Raw genomic sequence first — 22,568 nt, 5'->3', positions numbered from 1 at the left:
TAAATAATCTAACACAACAATATGAACAGTTAACTACCAAATGTGTCAACACTGAAACCCGAGTCGCGACACTTACGGAAGACGTAAATAAACAGAAAGAAAAAATAGGTGATTTAGCGGAAAGAGTTGAGGAGATATCAGATAAATTGACAAATCTTAGTTTACATGGGGACAAAGATTCGGATGATACAGCTCCATTACCATTCGCAGAAACCGAAGAGTACCAGAACATAAATAAACATGTTGAAAATCAGGGAAAATTTAATGAACGCGTGAAAAGGGAAGTTGAGGCATTACGAAAGCAAGTCAAACAGATCGAAGGCGAAATTGTAGGAAAAGATAGCAGAAGAAATTTAGAATCACAGGTAGCAGAGGGGTTTGAAGAAAATAATTTGTTTCATTTACGGGAGGCAACAAGAGAGCGCCAGGCGCGCGAACTTGACAATAATCGTCATTGGGACTGGGACAGACGCGGTAGGTCTTTGTCGCCACGAGGCGAAAACTTTGACTATAAACACTTTTTGACTGTTCGCAAATTTAAGATCTTCCGCAATTCTAAGAATGACATACATCCATGTTCATGGTTAGATCAATTTATGTACGCACTTCCGCCAGATTTGCCACAAAGTCACAAACTGGAAATTATGTGCGGCTATTAGAGTCCTCTGGGGATTCACTACTCTAAGTGAATATGTGCCGTAGCGAGCATAAGGCCCCGAGCTGTAGTGGTGCTATTTCTCTTTTAGTTTTCTGTACCGCTGCCTACTCTTTTACTATTCTTTGCATCTGTCAAACCAACTCTTCGACTATCAATCTATCTAGTGAGTAAGTAAACAATAACCGGATATGACTAATTGTACCTAAAAGTGACTTTGGAATTTACCGTTTGGACTTACTATATTTTCTGCAGCATTCATTAGTAGTTTAAACGAAATGTTACCTGTTTATCTTCGTGACAATATTACTTCGTATGTTGACGACTTTCTTATTGCTAAACGTTCTTAGAGTTGAGCACAACAAAATTTTGGATTCATTATTACGTATCTTTGCAAGAGTTGGCATTACAGTAAACTTGGAAAAATCTGAATTTGGTCGTTCTCAGGTGAAATTTCTCGGTCACATTATTTCTACAGAAGGTATTCTTCCTGATCCAGAGAAATTAGGCGCTATTCGTAATTATGCTGTTCCTACTACAAAACGTGATGTTCGTAGTTTCCTTGGTGTCTGTAATTTTCTTAGACGCTTTGTTAGTTTGGACGATTTGGCCACACCTCGTTTTTGCGATCTATCTGGAAACTTCTTTTTAAACGAAAATCGGTCGACAACTCTGTTTGGTTAGTTTGTATTCCTGATGAGTGGGTCAATAAATTGATTTGGTATACGCATTTCAGTTATGCACACTTTGGTCCCAGAAAATGCTTTCACAAATTACGAGAAAATTGCTACTTCAGTAATATGGAAAAACGTATTCGATCTGTTCTGGCCAAATGCAAATTATGTCAAAAGGCTAAGCCGCCAACAGTTTCTCACAGAGCACCGTTATTTCCTATCATTCCAGCGAAATTAAAGGAGATGGCTGCAGTCGATTTGTTCGGTCCAGTGGTTCGATCTACTAATGGTTTTGCGTACATTTTCGTAGCAGTGTAACTGACGTCAAAATATGTGTATTTTACACCTTTACGCAAAGCAACAGCTCGTTCAGTATCTAACGCTTTCATCAAACATTTTCTTAAAGAAGTTGGTCATGTTGATAAGGTTATATCAGATAATGGATCACAGTTTCGTTCTAAAATTTGGCTTCGTACTCTACAGCGTCGTAAAATTAAACCAATTTTCATTTCACTTTTTCACCCTCAATCTAACGCTTCAGAGAGATGGATGAAGGAAATCAATAAATTGTGTCTTGTCATCAGAATCACAGAACTTGGGATCAGTATCTTCATATTTTTCAAAACATTCTGAATGAACTCCCTAATGATTCAACTTCTTTACCGCCTATACCGACATTAAAAAATAAAGCACCGACAAATCGCATATCTGAAATCGTTCCTTTTCCGCCTTCACGGAAACTGCGGCATTCTGAAGTTGTCAACCTGGCTCTACGAAATATTGCATCTGCGGCTGCTAGAAGAGAGAAATCAGCAAAACGTCCTGGTCGTTTAAAAATTTTGTCAGTTGGTCAGAAGGTGTTAATTAAGTCCCACCGTTTGTCTCACAAAGGAAAAGGCTTGTGTCGCAAATTTTTTCTGCTTTATAACGGTCCATATAGAATTCGCAAAATTATTCATGATAACACTGTTGAAGTAGAAACTCTTAAATCTCGACGCTCTAAAGGAATACATCATATATCTAACGTTAAAATTTTTGTGGAATGACATACTTTTGAGAAACTCACAGCTACATGTAAACATGCGGAGAGTACAAGGATACCGCGCTGTGTTTTGGCGGCGGCATATATACAAAGCAACAGTCAAGTCTGCGCGCTGCACAAGGCAGTCGTTGACCGCAAACAATTGCTTCCTACGTCATGCGTCTACAGCTGATCGAGCGCTCAGTGCGAATGCACTGACAGCCGTAAAAAATACACAGTCTAATTTCTCCGACTAAATTCAGTATAAAGCTATAGTGACTTGATGAATTATGTTATTAACATTCAGTATTTTTCAGGATACGGTTCTATAAAATATTTAAGAACTTCAGGTAAATTCTGTGTGTCTCCGACGTTAAGAGGACTTGCTATCGAGAAATTTTCAGGAAGAATGTAATTTCGAAGAAGAAACTAATAAACTAAAAAGGGTAACTATTAATTGAGTTCATTTTTCAGGTAACATATTTCCACTTAGGTACGTACTTTAGACGTAATTTGCTGCTCGCGATTACGTGATTCATACTTTGTGCTACTTTCATGTTCTACGAATTTACTTGTGAAGCGACGTGCTTGCGTACGTTAACTGATTTTGACAATGATTATTAATTAACTGGGTTGTAACTTGTGTATATTATGCATCGCTTAGCTGCACTGCTTTTTCACTGATGTCATATTTTTCTATTATGTGCCTGCTGTGCTTATTTATTTAAATTATAATTGTCACCTGATTTATTGTGCTGATATGTATGTAAGTTATACCTTGTGATTTATCTGCTTGCGCTTTCATGTTTACTTATTAAGATTACATATGAACTTTTATTTGCTTATGCTGATATGATACTAATGACCTGTTTATTACGTAAGAGATGTTTCCTGCTTTGCGTATGGATTGCATATTTATACATATCTGTTTGTTGTCATAACTACTCTTTAATTTGGTGTATAGAAATGCTGATATTCTGTGTACAAACAGAGAGTTTAGGTCACACTATTGGATTAGTTATAGATTGTTCGCTTGGCAGAGCCTCGTTGTAATGATTGTGCTGCATCCACTTTTTGACATTCTGTTCTCTACTGGTATATTTACTCGCTATTACTTGTTTTGCTTACGCTCAGTGCCTTATATTTTTAAGATAAGAAAATGAACTGCTATAATTCGACGAACGACATTGGTACAAAGAACTTCGTTGAGGTCACATGAGCTGGAGGTTTTATGGAAGCTGTATAACTTTATGCTAATAGGAAGGAAGCTAACGACATGACATACCATTACTAGGTTTAGACCATTAACAATTATTACACTGCATTTTTCGCGAGCAATTGAAATAGGAAGTGACACTTGACACAAGAAATACTCCACATGTTTGCTTCTGCCATAATTCTTGAAGTGGTGTACACACTGTGAAATATTATGATCATTCACACTCCGTAATCGTACTTAATTACTGAGAGTTATTCGAACTAAGTCTGTTAGAGGTCATGTATGCATTTCTTTTGTTTATAATTCATAATGAGTAGAAGATTTGGGTCAGATGGATTACACAGAGGTTGTGTGTTGACAGTGTGTCTTCAGATTGTATGGGAGGATGAACTGACGTTTGCACTAGGATTTTATCTGTACTTGTTCGAGGAGACTGACTAGAGGAAAGAGTTGTTATGGAAGTGAAATGATATTGGTAATAAGGTTTATATGTATCGACGCATTGAAGAGGTATTATTGAGGTATTATTGAGATTGTGTGAAGTTGATGATTATTGGAGTTTTGGTGGATAAGAGGTAAAGTAAGTGAGGAGCATATATTGGCAATAAGGTTCATATGTATCGACGTATTGAAGAGGTATTATTGAGGTATTATTGAGATTGTGTGAAGTTGATGATTATTGGAGTTTTGGTGGATAAGAGGTAAAGTAAGTGAGGAGCATATATTAGCAATAAGGTTTATATGTATCGACGTATTGAAGAGGTATTATTGAGGTATTATTGAGATCATGTGATGCTGATGATTATTGGAGTTTTCGTATATAAGAGGTAAAGTAAGTGAGATGCATATATATATTTTTTTTTGTTGGTCTTATGGAACAAGGAGGATGAAGATAGCAGACTAGAACACTAAAGTAGAAGGAAGATAGTCTATACACACACTTTGTTAAATCACTAAGCAGTATATACTTTTTTTTGAAGAGAGGAAGTATTTGCATATTTTGGCTCACTGACAGTTGTTCAACAACAGTACATTTGATCTGGCTTGGCAAACATTGGTCTTGACATGATGACTATGACGTTGACCTAACTATTATTGACTGTTATACATTGCTGCCACTATTACTTGATACACAATGATGAACATCAGATTTTGACAGAATTACATTTACACAGTTAACACTATTCAATTACACAGTAGTACTTAATGTGGACGAAAGATGAATGAGTGTGTTTTGTGTGTTCTCCTTTCCTAATCCTACCCACCTATCTCGTAAATATTATTTTATTTGTTTGTAGTGGCTTGCACTGACACCCATGAATATTATAGGTTTACTGATATTTGAGTATTTGTAATAGTTAATATGACAATTATCTGACATCATTTGTGTGTTTATTAGAATTTGTATGTTTAGTGTAAGAGCATTGTAAAAGTATTTGTATGTGTTTTCTAACTATTGTTCATGCCAGAACTGTCTGATTAGTGATAGTAAATATTATGAACTGTTACCTGCACTTTTTCAACGTAATGTGTGACACTTAGGAATGATTAATTTCTGCTGATGAACTGTGTGATCAGTGATAGTGAATATTATGGACTGTTACTTGTACCTTTTCTACATGACTGGTGCCACTAGGACATGTTTAATTTCTGCTGATGAACAGTGTGATCAGGGATAGTGAATATTATGGACTGTTACTTGTACTTTTTCTACATGATTGGTGCCACTAGGACATGTTTAATTTCTGCTGATGAACAGTGTGATCAGGGATAGTGAATATTATGGACTGTTACTTGTACTTTTTCTACATGATTGGTGCCACTAGGACATGTTTAATTTGTGCTTATATACTCTGATGATCAGTGTGATCGGTGATAGTGAATATCATGGACTGCTCTCTGGACCTGCTCATCATTGCTAGGTGCAACTGATGGACTACTTGTATGGAAATGAAGTCACTTCTTGCTGTCTGCACCTACTCAACATTGCTGGGTGCCACTGATGAACTGTTTCTACTGAACTAATGCGACTTGTTGCTGTGTGTACCTCTTGAACATTGCTAGGTGCCACTAATGGAACTGCTTCTACTGAAATGATGTCACTTGTTGCTGTCTGCACCTACTCAACTTTGCTGGGTGCCACTGACGGACTGCTTCTACTGAAATGATGTCACTTGTTGCTGTGTGTACCTCTTTAACTTTACTGGGTGCCACAGATGGAACTGCTTCTACTGAAATGATGTCACTTGCCGGTGTCTGCACCTACTCAACATTGCTGGGTGCCACTGATGGACTGCTTCTACTGAACTAATGTGACTTGTTGCTGTGTGTACCTCTTCAATTTTACTGGGTACCACAGATGGAACTACTTCTACTGAAATGATGTCACTTGTTGGTGTCTGCACCTGCTCAACATTGCTGGGTGCAACTGATGGACTGCTTCTACTGAAATGAAGTCACTTGTTGGTGTCTGCACCTGCTCAACATTACTGGGTGCAAAGATGAAGCTACTTCTATGGAAATGATGTCACTTGCCGGTGTCTACACCTACTCAACATTGCTGGGTGCCTCTGATGGATTGCTTCTACTGAACTAATGTGACTTGTTGCTGGGTGTACCTGCTAAACTTTACTGGGTGCCACTGATGGACTGCTTCTACTGAAAAGATGTTACCTGTTGGTGTCTTTTTTTTTTGTATAAACTAATCATTGAAAGCATTTTATGTGAACATTTGTATAAACTGATTTTTTATGTATTGTGTAAACTATTATGTAAAGCCACATGTATGAAAAGAATTTGTATTGCCTACTGTATTTTATATATTAGGTTATTGAAAGGTCAGTGCAAAGCCAAAATTTTAACTAATTATGTGATATTTAGGTATTAATATTATCTTTTATTTTTGTCTGTATTTTTGTGGACGAATTTGGTGGTATTTTCACCACCAATGCTGGCAAAAATACCATCAAATTCTGGCCTGTGGAGGAGGGGCATATGAACGGTGGCTACACTGAGCCACTGCGCCAGAGATTGCGCCAAAGAGTATTATTAAGCCGCCTCCACAATGCTTGTCGAGAGCTCGTAGCAGTCAGTGCCTGTTAAGAACTCGTGGAAGTCAGTGCTTGGGGAGAGCTCGTACTAGTCAGTGCCTGTCGAGGTCTCGTGGTAGTCTGTGCTGAGATGTTGTAGCAGAGAGTGTTTGTTGAGATGTGCTATTAGGCAGTGCTTGCTGAGATGTGATATTGGAGAGTTCTGGTTGAGATATAATGTAAGGATTAGAATGATTTTCATCAATATAAATGAGGTAATTAACTCAGTTTGTTTTTTATTTTAGTGTCCTAAATAATGCGTCATTACAGGTTCAGTCAACAAAGCATCTGGCGTGTGTTCTGGTATTATAGTGTAATTCTACTTTCCTTGAGCAATTATAGTATATGTAATTTTCTTTTATCATGTCAGTAAAATTGGTATAAAAAAATTCTTGTCTTGTTGAAGAAGAACCGTGCCAGATGTGCGTTGAGTCATACTTCCACATACAGAACAGTTATACTTATGCTTTGGTTTCGTGGGTTTCATAGTTGCTGGGGACTTAATTAATTTACTGTGTTTACGAAAATTTTCTTTCATTGTTTGTTGTTATTCTTTGCAGTCAGATAGCGTAATAATACTAGTCAGGGCCAACCGATTACGAAACAGCGTAATCGGACTTACAGCTACTAAAAACGAAAAATAAAAAATATTTTCAATCTTATATTTAATTAAGCCCCCATGCAACTTCCCTGACTTTTGGAAGGCGGCCAAGTAGTTGGAACTTTGGAGTCACTTCACTTCAGTCGAACGCTTTGATGCACCTTATCCGAACCGCAGCACAACTGTGTCTGCAGGAAACACGGAACATAAAACTCTCTTCTGACAGTGTGCCACTCTTGTTGCTGAATGGTCTTAGCGTGAGACGACATGTGTAGCTTATTTTCTGAAGTCCCTATGTGCTGTCCTTACAGCTTCAAGCGTCGGAACTGCCACAATCTCGTGGTGGGTGGTGGTAGTAATGTTCTGGCTCGTCACTGCAGATTCAACTCGTGATGGGATGTTTCTCTGCTTCTTGTTCTTCTTCATCTTTTGTCAATAAGTAATAGCATTACGCTGAGGTGACAAAAGTCACGATATAGCAATATGCACGTATAGAGATGGGAGTAGTATCGCTTACACAAGGTATAAAAAGTCAGTATATTGGAGGAGCTATCATTTGTACTCTGGTGACTCATGTAAAGGTTTCCAAAGTGATTAAGGCAATGGGAATTAACAGACTTTGAACGCGGAATAGTGGTTGGAGCTAGACCCATGGGAAATCGTTTGAGAACTGAATATACAGAGAACCACAGCGCCAAAAGTATTCAGAGAATGCCAAATTTCAGGCATTACCTCTCACCAAGGACAACACAGTGGCCGGCGGCCTTCACTTAACGACCGGGAACAGTGGTGTTTCCCGTAGAGTTGTCAGTGCTAACAGACATGCACCACTGTATGAAATAATCGCAGAAATCAATGTGGGACGTACGATGAGCGCAACCGTCGAGACAGTGCGGTGAAATTTGGCTTTAATGGGCCAGGGCAGCAGACGACTGACTTGAGTGCCTTTGTTAGCATCACGACATCGCCTTCAGCGTCTCTCATGGGGTGGTCACATTATCGGTCGGACCCTAGGCGACTGGGAAACCTTGGCCTGGTGAGATGAGTCCTCATTTCAGGTGGTAAATGGTGATGTTAGGGTCGAGTGTGAGCAGACCCAACGAAGCCACACACCCAACTTGTCAACAATGCACTTTCCAAGATGGTGGTGGCTTCATATTTGTATGAGTTGTGTTTACATGGAATGGACTGGGTCCTCTGATCCAACTGAACCGGCCATTGACTGGATATGGTTGTGTTCAGCTTCTTGGAGACTTTTTCCAGCCTTTCATGTACTTCGCGTTCCGAAACAACGATGGAATTTTTACGGATCACAATGCGCCATGTGACTGGGCCACAATTGTTCTCGATTGGTTTGAAGAACATTGCAGACAATTCGAGCGAGTTCTCCACCCAGATCGCCGGACATGAACCCCATGGAACTTTTATGGGACATAATCGTGAGGTCAGTTTGTGCACAAAATCCTGCACCGGCAACACTTTCGCAGTTATGGATATATATATAGTGCCAGCATGGCTCAGTATTTCTACAGTTGATTTCCAACGACTTTTTGAGTCAATACCAAGCCGAGTTGCTGCGCTCCACTGGGGAAAAGCATGTCTGACATGATATTAGGAGGTATCCCACGACACTTGTCACCTCAGTGTAAAAGCACTCCGTCTTCAGGCCACAAGTGGCCCATCGGGACCATCCGACCGCCGTGTCATCCTCAGATGAGGATGGGGATTGGAGGGGCATGTGGTCAGCACACCGCTCTCCCGGTCGTTACGATGGTTTTCTTTGACCGGAGCCGCTACTATTCGGTCGAGTAGCTCCTCAATTGGCATCACGAGGCTGAGTGCACCCCGAAAAATGGCAACAGCGAATGGCAGCGCGGATGGTCACCCATCCAAGCGCCGGCCACGTCCGACAGCGCTTAACTTCGGTGATCTGACGGGAACCGGTGTTTCCACTGCGGCAAGGCCGTTGCCCACCTCAGTGTAAGTGGGGCGCAATTAGGGAAAGCCACTGATATACCTGACTCAACAAAGTGCATACTGTTATGACACTACACCTGGGAACGATCATCTTGGAAACAGTGTAGCAGGTCAGCTGTTCACATGCTGCCGTTGTGAGTATCTACGGAAAATGGATGAATGACTGTAGAACCAGGAGTAGGTGACAAGGTTTCGAATGTCCATATCTTGTCACAGAACACGGACGTTGCAATCTTGCCCATAAAGCAGAATGGAATGTAGGAGATTTGCCCATAAAGCAGAATGGGCAGCGATCTGTGGCAGATCTGAAGACAGAGCGTAATGGTGGTGCAGGCACGAGGTTTTGGAGGATACCATGTAGCGTACGTTGCTGAACATGGATTCTCTGGAGTGGGTGACCTCTATGTGTTCCCAAGTTACTCCACCAACATCCTCAACATACCGTTCCATGGATGCAGGCTGGTGGAGGTACTACTATGCTACAGTGGACACTGATATGGGTTTTCGTGGGACCTGTGGCACTGTCGAAGGTATCGTGACAGATGTGGATTGCATGTTTAGTGCTGTGGACCACCTATATCCCTTCACGCTTATTGTGTTCCCGGACGGCAACGACATCTTCCACCAGGATAACTGTCCATGTTACAAGGCCAATATCATACTGCAGTGGTTTCACGAGCATGATTGTGAATTGATTTTGATATCTTCGCCACAAAATTAACATCAGTTCAGTGGAAAATTTTTAGTATACAATCGGGCAAATTCATGCCATGCAGAATTGCTTATGTATGCGTTCGAAAGGGTGATCACGATAATATTCAACAGCTGGTCTTAACGCTTTGGCCCACCAGTCCAACTACAACTGTAAGCTTCATTCTGTGTTCTGCATCTTTTCTTTGAAATGAAATGAAATATGCGTGTAACACTGTTGGCCGGAAATCCCATCCTGAGAAGTTCGGCCGCCAGAGTTCATGTACTTTTTTTTGTTTGACGCAACTTCCGCGACTTGTGCATCACTGATGATGAAATAATTATGAGGACAATCCACGCTCACCCAGTCCCTAGCGGAGAAAATCCCCGACCCGGCCAGGAATCGTCCCAGAGCCCCATGGTCGAGAGTCAGCATCGCGAAGCAGAAGACCGTGAGCTGCTGACCGTAATTGTCGAGGAGGGGTAGGGAGTAAATGGAACAGACTAACAAAGATAAAGTTTTATATTATCTCACAAATAAAAACAAAAAAATTAACTTCACAAGTGCAAATTCATTTCATATTCAATGACTAAAAATGATGACTTGTAATTCATATATACTTATAATTTACACACGTTGTTGTACTCGAAGTCCGACACTGCAGTCTTTGTACGATTATCTGGTTTCTTTCCTTATCCGCTTCCCAGTCTCTTTCTTTCCTTTGCCAAAGCGACCTTCACAGTAGCACGTGGTGTTTCCTTTGTTGTTCTGGAAGATGACCAAAATTTCTATCCAGGCTAGAGGGTGCTGTTGGTTCCAACGATCGAATGTCTGCTCCCGCAACTAACAACTCATACTAACTTCCTTTTACAAATTACACTAGAGGTGTCTTCTGGTTGGCGACATCCGCTTACAAAATAAAAGCATTCACAGTAGACGTTAGGCAAACGGAAAAGAAAAGTTTTTTCGCCACTTCATTGTGTTTCTCGTGACTGGGTAGTAGCTGTGAAGCTGGTTGACACACGCTACACCGGCCTTGTCCATGATGTTTGCCTCCAGTGTTTTTGTACTTTTCCAAAAATAAAAAGAAGGAAAAAGACAGAACCTTTAGCTTCCTTGCTCTGAAGCTCGTTGGAAGACCCTGTTTTTCATTTCTTCATGAGAGTTTACATGCACACTTATAACTCTGCTGCATCTAGAAGGCAAGATATGAGCAGCTACAGCCATCATACAGTCGAAAGTCGTGGAGCACATGGGAAAGCACATTCCAGCAAATGGAAAAGCTGCGCGCCGGCCGCTGTGGCCGAGCGGTTATAGGCGCTTCAGTCCGAAACCGCGCTGCTGCTACGGTCGCAGTTTCGAATCCTGCCTCGGGCATGGATGTGTGTGATGTCCTTAGATTAGTTAGGTTTAAGTAGTTCTAAGTTCTAGGGGACTGATGACCTCAGGTGTTAAGTCCCATAGCGCTCAGAGCCATCTGAACCATTTGGAAAGCTGCGCCGTTACGGGATACAGGAGCCGTCCACACGGCCGACACAGGCGCCCCTTTGGCGTACGGCCACAGAGCCTAAAGTGTTAACAGTCACTCGTAAACTGTCTAAGGCCTTGGCTACTCCAGTCTCTGCTCTTTTCTGTCCCAACTACAAAGTCCATCAACATATAAGTGGAATATATCCTTTTATAAGTAGCAGCGCATAATCGTGGGAGTGTATCTGTTAGCTGGACTGCCCAGGACCTCGACACACGGGTTGAGCTGACTCTTGCTGCCGACAGGTACGGCCGACGCCCCCAGCAGCTGCTGTGCCTTTCAGCCCACGTGGTCAGCAGAGTGCTGGTCGTCCTCGCTCCACACATGCTGCCCCTCTTCATCCTGGCGGCATCCCTCGTGTCAGCTGCGGCTGGGCCCATGGTGGAATCGGTCTTGTCTGTTGGTGAGTGTTAAAAAAAAACTGACGTAGCTGTTACAGTAATCTCGGCAGTACCAGGAAATCTTTTGAAACGTTACGGCAGTTTGCTCATTCCAGAACCTGGGAAAAGCACTTCAAATGCCTGAGAAGAAATGTAACACTCTCAAGGACTATGTTTAGCGGCGCCATGGTACAGGGTGTTTAAAAAATGACCGGTATATTTGAAACGGCAATACAAACTAAACGAGCAGCGATAGAAATACACCGTTTGTTGCAATATGCTTGGGACAACAGTACATTTTCAGGCAGACAAACTTTCGAATTTACAGTAGTTACAATTTTCAACAACAGATGGCGCTGCGGTCTGGGAAACTCTATAGTACGATATTTTCGACATATCCACCATGCGTAGCAATAATATGGCGTAGTCTCTGAATGAAACTACCCGAAACCTTTGACAACGTGTCTGGCGGAATGGCTTCACATGCAGATGAGATGTACTGCTTCAGCTGTTCAATTGTTTCTGGATTCTGGCGGTACACCTGGTCTTTCAAGTGTCCCCACAGAAAGAAGTCACAGGGGTTCATGTCTGGCGAATAGGGAGGCCAATCCACGCCGCCTCCTGTATGTTTCGGATAGCCCAAAGCAATCACACGATCATCGAAATATTCATTCAGGAAATTAAAGACGTCGGCCGTGCGATGTGGCCGGCACCATCTTGCATAAACCACGAGGTGTTCGCAGTGTCGTCTAAGGCAGTTTGTACCGCCACAAATTCACGAAGAATGTCCAGATAGCGTGATGCAGTAATCGTTTCGGATCTGAAAAATGGGCCAATGATTCCTTTGGAAGAAATGGCGGCCCGGACCAGTACTTTTTGAGGATGCAGGGACGATGGGACTGCAACATGGGGCTTTTCGGTTCCCCATATGCGCCAGTTCTGTTTATTGACGAAGCCGTCCAGGTAAAAATAAGCTTCGTCAGTAAACCAAATGCTGCCCACGTGCATATCGACGTCATCAATCCTGTGCACTATATCATTAGCGAATGTCTCTCGTGCAGCAATGGTAGCGGCGCTGAGGGGTTGCCGCGTTTGAATTTTGTATGGATAGAGGTGTTAACTCTGGCGCATGAGACGATACGTGGACGTTGGCGTCATTTGGACCGCAGCTGCAACACGGAGAACGGAAACCTGAGGCCGCTGTTGGATCACCTGCTGCACTAGCTGCGCGTTGCCCTCTGTGGTTGCCGTACGCGGTCGCCCTACCTTTCCAGCACGTTCATCCATCACGTTCCCAGTCCGTTGAAATTTTTCAAACAGATCCTTTATTGTATCGCTTTTCGGTCCTTTGGTTACTTTAAACCTCCGTTGAAAACTTCGTCTTGTTGCAACAACTCTGTGTTCTAGGCGATGGAATTCCAACACCAGAAAAATCCTCTGTTCTAAGGAATAAACCATGTTGTCCACAGCACACTTGCACGTTGTGAACAGCACACGCTTACAGCAGGAAGACGACGTACAGAATGGCGCACCCACAGACTGCGTTGTCTTCTATATCTTTCACATCACTTGCAGCGCCATCTGTTGTCGAAAATTGTAACTACTGTAATTTCGAAAGTTTGTCTGCCTGAAAATGTACTGTTGTCCCAAGCATATTGCAACAAACGGTGTATTTCTATCGCTGCTCGTTTAGTTTTTATTGCCGTTTCAAATATAGCGGTCATTTTTGAAACTCTCTGTATAATATGTGCGTACTAACGGCTTGTAGTATTAATGAGTCATTTGTCACGGTCTTTGTCGATAAGACAGCGCCCAGGAGGCCTATATGTGCGTCCTCAGCCTTGGCTCTGCAGACAGTAACTGTGCTGAGTTTCGAGGTGAGTAGTGTTTGCAACATTCTTCATATGGCACAACCACGCCCCACTCACGAGAACGTACTCCTCTTGAACGGCTTCAGCCTATTGAATGGGGTGCCATTGTGGGGATGTGGGAAGCTGGATGCATGTCTTGGCGGACTGCTGCACATGTTAAGCACAATATACCGATGGGCTGTCGCTGCTTTCAGCAGTGGTCTCTGCGACATTCCCACACCTGTATACCGGGTTTTGTACAGTCGTGCATGGCAGACACGCGTCAAGATCGACGCATTTTGCGAGCAGCGGCGGACCCCGGAACATCATGCAGGGCCGAAATTGTGGCACACGTTGCACATGCTGTATCATGAGGCCTCATTAGCAGCCGCCTGCTTGCAGCAGGATTAAGTTCACACGTGTCTCTGGCCACTCTTGTGTCCTGGAAGAGTTGACTGCCGAAATGATTGGCACTCTGTTGTCTTCAGTGATGAGAATGGGTTCTGTCTGCGTGTGAGTGATGAAGTGTGGCGTATACCCAGTGAGCTGCCTATTCCAGAGTGCATTCTACCACATCACACAGGTCCCATCCCAGGCTTCATGGTGTGGGGGACGTGAGTTACAACTCGCCATCACACTTGGTGCTTCTGAAGGGTGAAGTAACCAGCGCCCGCTACATCGGGCAGGCTATTATCCTTGGGCTACTGCCATTTCTACGACAGAAAGCTGATGTCCCCTTCCAACAGGACAATGCACGGCCAGATGCGGCGGCTGCGGCGCAACACGCTTCTAGTGGTGTAAAACAACTTCTCTGGCTAGCTAAATCACCAGATGTATCGCCAGTTGATCTTGTAAGGAACGTGTTGTAACTTGATCATTCTCCAGGATCTACAAGAACTATTGCCGAACTACAACAGAAGGCGCAAAATGCCTGCAGCAATCTGTCGCTGGATGCTATTCGTCACCCTTATGATCGTTTGCATGCGAGAATACACGCTTGCATTGCCGCCAGAGGGGATACACCATGTATTGATGGAAATGTATATGCACCGTTTATAGTGTTATGTGTGTTTCATTTGGTCTGAATTTGTTATCATATCATATTGTCATACACTCCTACAATGGTCAACTACCCGTCACTTGACTTGTCAATTAAATGATGTTGATAGTGATGCATTTCTTCTGGCAGCATATATTGGAGGCCGGCCGCGGTGGTCTAGCTGTTCTAGGCGCTCAGTCCGGAACCGCGGGACAGCTACGGTCGCAGGTTCGAATCCTGCCTCGGGCATGGATGTGTGTGATGTCCTTAGGTTAGTTAGGTTTAATTAGTTCTAAGTTCTAGGCGACTGATGACCTCAGAAGTTAAGTCGCATAGTGCTCAGAGCCATTTGAACCATATATTGGAAAATACTATATGAAAGAGCCTTCTACAAAGTTGTCGAGCCAGAAACTCATAAAATTTTTTAAAATATATTTGAAATTTTTCTACACACTTTTATACTTAGCAGATAATGTACTGTAACATCCATTCAAACAGCAACAAATGGCGTTGAATTGCTTTAGAGATTTCCATAACAGGTTTAAGAAGCATTTCTATCTTAGGTATAACTGCTTCAAAAAGCAGCTGTTTCTGGGGCCTCACGCCCATAAAATACCCAAAAATAGTTTTTCATCACCTAAATCCGTGTTAACATGCATGGATTTAGTTTCTACAAGATCAATGAATAAAAGAATAAAAACCTAAGAAGGAAACATAAAATACTTATTTTATCCCTGCCACTCATAAATTATTAACAAGTGAGAAAAATTTTTTGAAATGAGGTTTATATAGTAAACAAAAATGTCTACTACCACAAAATATGAAGTTTTACTCAAAGTTGCTATTTACAAACAAAATACAGACATGTCCACTGGAGTGAACACTACGCACGTGAGAACTCTTGAGTCCTCATCTGTTAATTATTTCTTTTTTTCTTGGAAACTGAATGCAATTTGGGCACAGAGGTTCCTTACATGCAATATAAACATACTTAGTTTTCCTTTTGCACATTTCATAACGACATCCATTTGCATTTTTTATGTCCAAAAGTTTCGGCCAATGATTCTGTTGCTGAAATCTCACTTCAGCTGCCGCTTTACAAACTGGTCTCTTTTTCTGGGATCTTGGTGTAGAAACAGGACTTCCTCTCCTTCCTGGTGCCTGTCCGTGTTTTCCCAGGTTTATGGAGGATCGTGGCACTGACGCCTTGAAATAAAGGTGACAGATGTCATTTCTTGCCTGTCTATATTCATGTTTTCCGTGTATGTGTGAAAAATATCATCCTGCAAATTCTGTATAAAGCACATTCGACGGTTAATCGTACATCACCCTCATATTCTGGCATATTGTAACTCATTGCATTAGCGAGTAAAGTTATTCACATTTGTATTTGACGATATCTGACTCGGGCTTTCCAAGCCTGTCCCTCGTCCTTGAAACCTGTGTCTGCAGATCAAAGCTTCCAGATGGAAAGCAGTTTCGGTGCCTCACCCGATTGCAGGCATATTTTCGTGAAACCATTATGTGTGCGGTAGTTTAGTTCTAGATAATTATAAATACAGTACTTGTTGCGACAACATATATTAGCAAATACCCAAATAACATTGGAAATTCAGTAAAGGTCCATGCAAATACACTTGTCTTTTCATCACATTACCTTTCAAATGTAATATGTACGAAATAGTATGACTACTGTTTTGAAAAACATAAATTGAAAAAGTAAGCGGCGTTCGGCCCAGTGATTAACCGATGACGGAGCTCGAACACTAACCACATGACCACAATTATATCATGGTCAGAGTCGCAACGCACTGCTACATCACTGACGGGTAAAACATCTCTCGCCGTTTTCTCGAAATTGCCCAAGTAGTACGCCTTACTATTTACACATTATGCTCTCCTAATGGACTACTAAAAGTGTACAAAGTTTGAAGTAAATCCACGATACGAACGTCGTGCCCTCTCCTTGTAACTTTAAATACAGATTACGCCTAATATAAAAGCCAATCATGTAAATGATCAGTATGAACCTGTTGACTTCGCAGTATATCACAGATGTGACCAGTGCTATATGTCAAGAAATAAACCAAAATTCATGAAAACTGATGGCAACTGGCTGCAAACACAGTAACAGGTTCAATGTGAATAACATTTGTACTGCCAACGGCGATGAACAAATGCCCTTGGCTTAGTAAGCGCTTCTCGTTTACGGCTTTAGGCTTTCTTTAAAAGTTAGTTATTGTGAAACCACTCATACTGCTATTGTGTCTACCCCGCAAGTGAACTACTGAATCGTCTCCGAAACATCTTTAAAGTGACGTCTGTGTTATTTGATACCTAAGATTGAAAGGATTTGACGGTGCTTCCTCGCGTTTCAGGTTTGGAGCTGACTGATGTCAAGCACCGCACTGCAGTCAACCGCTACCAGTGCTTTAGTGAGGCCGTTGGAATGATGCTTGCTGGTCTCGTGTCATGGGCAGTGCCCAATTGGAACTACTTCGTCTCGATTGCTACCCTCTGTTGTTTTGCGTTATTCTTCTTCTTCAGGTAAGACACGTAAAATAAAAGATGTATGGTGATGCGTAAAGATACAATAAATATTAACATATTATATTCTGAACGGAATGAACAACGGACGACGAAAATACACAGCTTTTCTTTAGTCGGCGAGTCTTGTCTACGGGCAGAAGTACGCCAGGAGATTATTTTTGCGAGTCAAGCGTGTAGAAAGCTGTGATGTGAAGCACTTAACGAGATACACAGCGTATCCGACTGTGTCGTATTATTGTAGAATAGAGTGTCCGTTGGTGCGTGTGTGTAATGGGACATTGCTCGCAATTAATAAAACTTTTCTCTGCATAATCTGCAGGGGCCAAAGATGTGTTGGCGTTGGGTATTCCCAAACAGCTGCCACGTACGTCATCAGCCATATAATGAGAGTTACATACACGTACTAGCCAGGCTCCTGTTCAGTGTACTTTGTCAGATGAGCATTGGGTAGTTTTAGAAAAGACTGACTTAAGCTCTGGTTTCAGTTTGCCCACAGTACAACTAAAACACCGAGGCAGCTAGTTCTCACAGAAAAATATTTGTGGAATGTGATTTCTCTACACTTTTGTGCTTGTAAATGTGTGTGTGTGTGTGTGTGTGTGTGTGTGTGTGTGTGTGTGTGTGTGTGAGGGGTGGGGAAGGGGGGCACTGCTTGTAAAAAATACACTACTGGCCATTAAAATTTGCTACACCACGAAAATGACGTGCTACAGACGCGAAATTTAACCGACAGGAAGAAGACACTGTGATATGCAGTTGATTAGCTTTTCAGAGCATCCACACAAGGTTGGCGCCAGTGGCGACACCTACAACATTCTGACATGAGGAAAGTTTCCAACCGATTTCTCATACACAAACAGCGGTTGACCGGCGTTGCCTGGTGAAACGTTGTTGTGATGCCTCGTGTAAGGAGGAGAAATGCGTACCATCACGATTCCGACTTTGATAAACGTCGGGTTGTAGCGTATCGCGTTTGCGGTTTATCGTATCGCGACATTGCTGCTCACGTTGGTCGAGATCCAATGACTGTTAGCACAATATGGAATCGGTGGGTTCAGGAGGGTAATACGGAACGCCGTGCTGGATCCCAACGGCCTCGTATCACTAGCAGTCGAGATGACAGGCATCTTGTCCGCATGGCTGTAACGGATCGTGCAGCCACGTCTCGATCCCTGAGTCAACAGATGGGGACGTTTGCAAGACAACAACCATCTGCACGAACAGTTCGACGACGTTTGCACCAGCATGGACTATCAGCTCGGAGACCATGGATACGGCTACCCTTGACGCTGCACGACAGAAGGGAGCGCCCGCGATGGTGTACTCAACGACGAACCTGGGTGCACGAATGGCAAAACGTCACTTTTTCGGATGAATCCAGGTTCTGTTTACAGCATCATGGTGGTCGCATCCATGTTTGGGGACATCGCGGTAAACGCACATTGGAAGCGTGTATTCGTCATCGCCATACTGGCGTATCACTCGACGCGATGGTATGCGGTGCCATTGGTTACACGTCTCGGTAACCTCTTATTCGCACTGACGGCACCTTGAACAGTGGACGTTACATTTCAGATGTGTTACGGTTCAAAAAATGGTTCAAATGGCTCTGAGCACTATGGGACTTAACATCTGTGGTCATCAGTCCCCTAGAACTTAGAACTACTTAAACCTAACTAACCTAAGGACATCACACACATCCATGCCCGAGGCAGGATTCGAACCTGCGACCGTAGCAGTCGCGCGGTTCCGGACTGCGCGCCTAGAACCGCTAGACCACCGCGGCCGAGAGATGTGTTACGACCTGTGGCTCCACCCTTCATTCGATCCCTGCGAAACCCTACATTTCAGCAGGATAATGCACGACCGCATGTTGCAGGTCCTGTACGGGCCTTTCTGAATACCGAAAAAGTTCGACTGCTGCCCTGGCCAGCACGTTCTCCAGATCTCTCTCCAATTGAAAACGTCTGGTCAATGGTGGCCGAGCAACTGGCTCGCCACAGTACGCCAGTCCCTACTCTTGATGAACTGTGGTATCGTGTTGAAGCTGCATGGGCAGCTGTATCTGCACCCGCCACCCAAGCTCTGCTTGACTCAATGCCCAGGCGTATCAAGGCCGTTATTACGGCCAGAGGTAGTTGTTCTGGGTCTGGTTTTTCAGGATCTATGCACCCAAATTGCGTGAAAATGTAATCACGTGTCAGTTCTAGTGTAATATATTTGTCCAATGAATACCAGTTTGTCATCTGCATTTCTTCTTGGTGAAGCAATTTTAATGGCCAGTAGTGTAGAATTAACTTCCACTTACTAAACTCACCATTTCTCCAACCAAGACCCGACAGTTTTCAATGCTGTCTGTAGGCTGAGACAGTGTATGATGATTGCCAGTATTGTGCCAGGATAGCTGTGTGCCGCGCGGGCTAGCCGCACGGTCTTGGGCGCCTTGCCATGGTTCGCGCGGCTCCTCCCGTCGGACGTTCGAGTCCTCCCTCGGGCATGGGTGTGCGTGTCGCCATCCATCAGCGAATGTTAGTTTAAGTTAGATTAAGTAGTGCGTAAGTCTAGGGACTGATGACCTCAGACGTTTGGCCCCATAGGAACTTACCACCACCACCATCAGCTATGTCATTGGGGTGGATGTCTACCATCACGGGGCTATGGAGGCTTCGCTCGTAGGATTCCAGCACGATTCCCTGAGGTGTTCCCGCCTATTTACCATATAGTGCTGACTGTTCGCCCCTATTCTCTTGAAGCTTTTGTCAGTGACGCATGACTGAATGACATGTATGTACCCGTGCGGTATTATAGTGCCGTTCAGTTTTTACTCAACAGCACTGCTGAAAGAGTCCAATAGGGTGATGTTTCTGTAATTTTGTGGGAGGGAGTTGTCTTTCCCTGCCTTCCTGAACATCAGGAGCTTGGCTACATTCCAACGTACAAGGAAATTGTGGTGTTTGAGGAAAGCAGTCTTCATGTCTGTAAAATATTCTAATGTTGTGTGAATAAGCTGGGTTATGAATGCCATCTGGACCAGTTTCTTTCCTAGGATGGGATACTTGATAGTTACCATGGTACGCCTGGTTTTGGGTGACCCTATGCTGGCGAACTGCGAACATCATGTTTCTCGCAGATATATTTTGGTTACGTAGACATATACACAGTATGTATAATATCTATTTGTAAGCGGGTGCTTTCCGAGAATATTTGTTATTAGAATTTAGATAGCTTCTCAGTTAGTGCGGAAAAGGTAAGAAAAAAGAATAGTTTCGCAGTTTGTGCGAAAAAGGTAAGAAAAAAGCCTCAGAGTAGTGGTTTCTTTTCGATACTAAAGCGTAGACCAGTGATGTGCTTTATAATCAATCCCAGAGATGTTGTTCAACGTAAATTGATAATTTGTAGTCTCTGATTTAGTGTGCACTGATATACGACGTTTCCCTTCTCTAAATAAAATTTACAATATTTGAATCTTCGTCAAGTATTTTATGTTTGAGGTTTTCCTGTAGTATGCAGTTGACTAGTCCTAGCTTATGCTCTTTGGTTTTATGTATCTCATAATTTATAAAAACGCCTCTATTTAACTTCTTTCGGTTTTTTTCCCTCAAAGATAAAAACCAGAAATTTGCAGAAATATTTTATTCGTATCATTTAACTTCTTCACGTTTCCAAGATAAAATATTATTTTTCAGATTTGCAGTATCATAAACTCAGGCACAACGTATAGCTTTTGTGTTTCATGTTGGTTCATACGACAAATAAGCTTACACAACGAAATGCAAATGGGAAGTGAACATTGTAAAAGTTTGATTCATACATTTTTTCATGTCTTTCTTTTTACAACTACGATAATAATGGTCGAAAATAATATCTTCCAGCGATCGCTGGTTTTCGCGAAAGGTGTCACTCCAGTCCCAGTTCTTTCAGCATGGAACGTAAAATACTAACATTTTATAATTATTTCGCAAAATTGCAACGGTTTAAAACCCTTTAATTATATTGTAAAAGAAATATTTACCTTATAGACAGCAGTGTTATCGAAACACAGTCACATTACATAGTCCATTTGATTTCAAGTACAGTTTGTGTGATGTCAACGTGGCGTGCCTAGGCAACAAGTGTAGCAGTTGTGTCTGATGGGTCAAAACTGCCCTGGAAGACTGTTCCGCCGGGTTCAAGAAGACTGGGATTCTATCTCCACTTACTGGTTCACCGTCCCGCCAGGTTAAACACACTACTTCGGCAGGTGGCGTCCAACCCAGTGAGTGTCTGACCCCATTGTTCCACACGTCAATTCACACTGGGGCGTTTAGCGATAAGGTTTCCAGCAGCAATGGCACGCGCCGCTATATCGAGTACTCTATTTTTTATTGGCCTTGACAGGTGTAGACACTGATCTCTCAAGTTCCGTCACCTCTATTCCACTGTCTTGGGTGGCCGTTTCTCGATCGGTTCTGTCAGTCTGTCGATCGGTACGACAGACGAAACATCTGATTATCTTAAACAGTCTGCGAGGTTCCGATAGCGTATGAATCACTAACTGGTGCGTTGCGTGTGTTCTTCTGATTGCTGAACATGATCGCTTCGAACCTCTTACGAAATATCACATTGGCATTCTGAAACAGGACCTATGTTTCCCTGCTAGAATGTTGTCCATCGATCCGCGTGAAGAGCGTTTTGACGAGTGTTTTGCTTGATAGCCACCCTTTACTAAGCTCAGTCTCAAGCAGCTGTGTGATGAGAGAAGCTACTCTAATGACGATCTTCTTCATTCTGAGACTAGGAAAAACGTCTTCAACAAGGGATCCATATCTATAAAGTGATGAAGAACCCAACATAGAGATTATCTGATTTGCTACAGCTGCATGTCAAGTTCGATCACATTTTCAGAATAAACGAGTGGTAATTCCTGTAGGTCATCGTCTTCTTTGAACGTAATCAGTATCATTCAGCATATCCTGATATACTTCAGAGTGATTCATATGTGCCAGGAATGATCTTGAAATAGCTTCCACCCATTCCAGCATAGCTCCCCAAGGGATGTGGTCGGTATGTCTCAGAGAGACTCGAATTTATCGTTGGCTGGTGAAAGGCATTATGGATATACGTTAACACAAGGATTAAAGAACATGTCACCAACGTTACTACCCATAGTCATGTCTAATTTAGCTACCTTCAATTCCTACAGTACAATACAACTTGAGAGTCCTGTCTTTCATACTGTGTGCTAAACCTCAACGAAATTCTAATTGATGAGTAAGTAATAAACTAGAAATGAACACGAAAAAAAAAACATCACT

At 42.6% G+C, this 22,568-nt stretch overlaps 1 protein-coding gene and 1 pseudogene across 1 annotated transcript in view; one reads left to right on the top strand and one right to left on the bottom strand.

Moving 5' to 3' along the window:
• Window positions 1–22,568, top strand: part of LOC126473672 (solute carrier family 22 member 1-like) — a 165,459-nt gene that overhangs the window by 60,709 nt on the left and 82,182 nt on the right. The window contains exon 4 of the mRNA XM_050100907.1: window positions 11,701–11,858. Within this exon, the coding sequence (XP_049956864.1) occupies window positions 11,701–11,858 (158 nt within the window). The remainder of the gene's footprint in view (window positions 1–11,700; window positions 11,859–22,568) is intronic.
• Window positions 9,113–9,230, bottom strand: LOC126475672 (5S ribosomal RNA; annotated as a pseudogene).

This window comes from Schistocerca serialis, chromosome 4 (genome assembly GCF_023864345.2).
Source record: "Schistocerca serialis cubense isolate TAMUIC-IGC-003099 chromosome 4, iqSchSeri2.2, whole genome shotgun sequence".
Classification (NCBI taxonomy): domain Eukaryota; kingdom Metazoa; phylum Arthropoda; class Insecta; order Orthoptera; family Acrididae; genus Schistocerca; species Schistocerca serialis.
The sequence above is the reverse complement of the archived record's forward strand: the minus strand, read 5'-3'. Positions and strand labels throughout refer to the sequence as shown.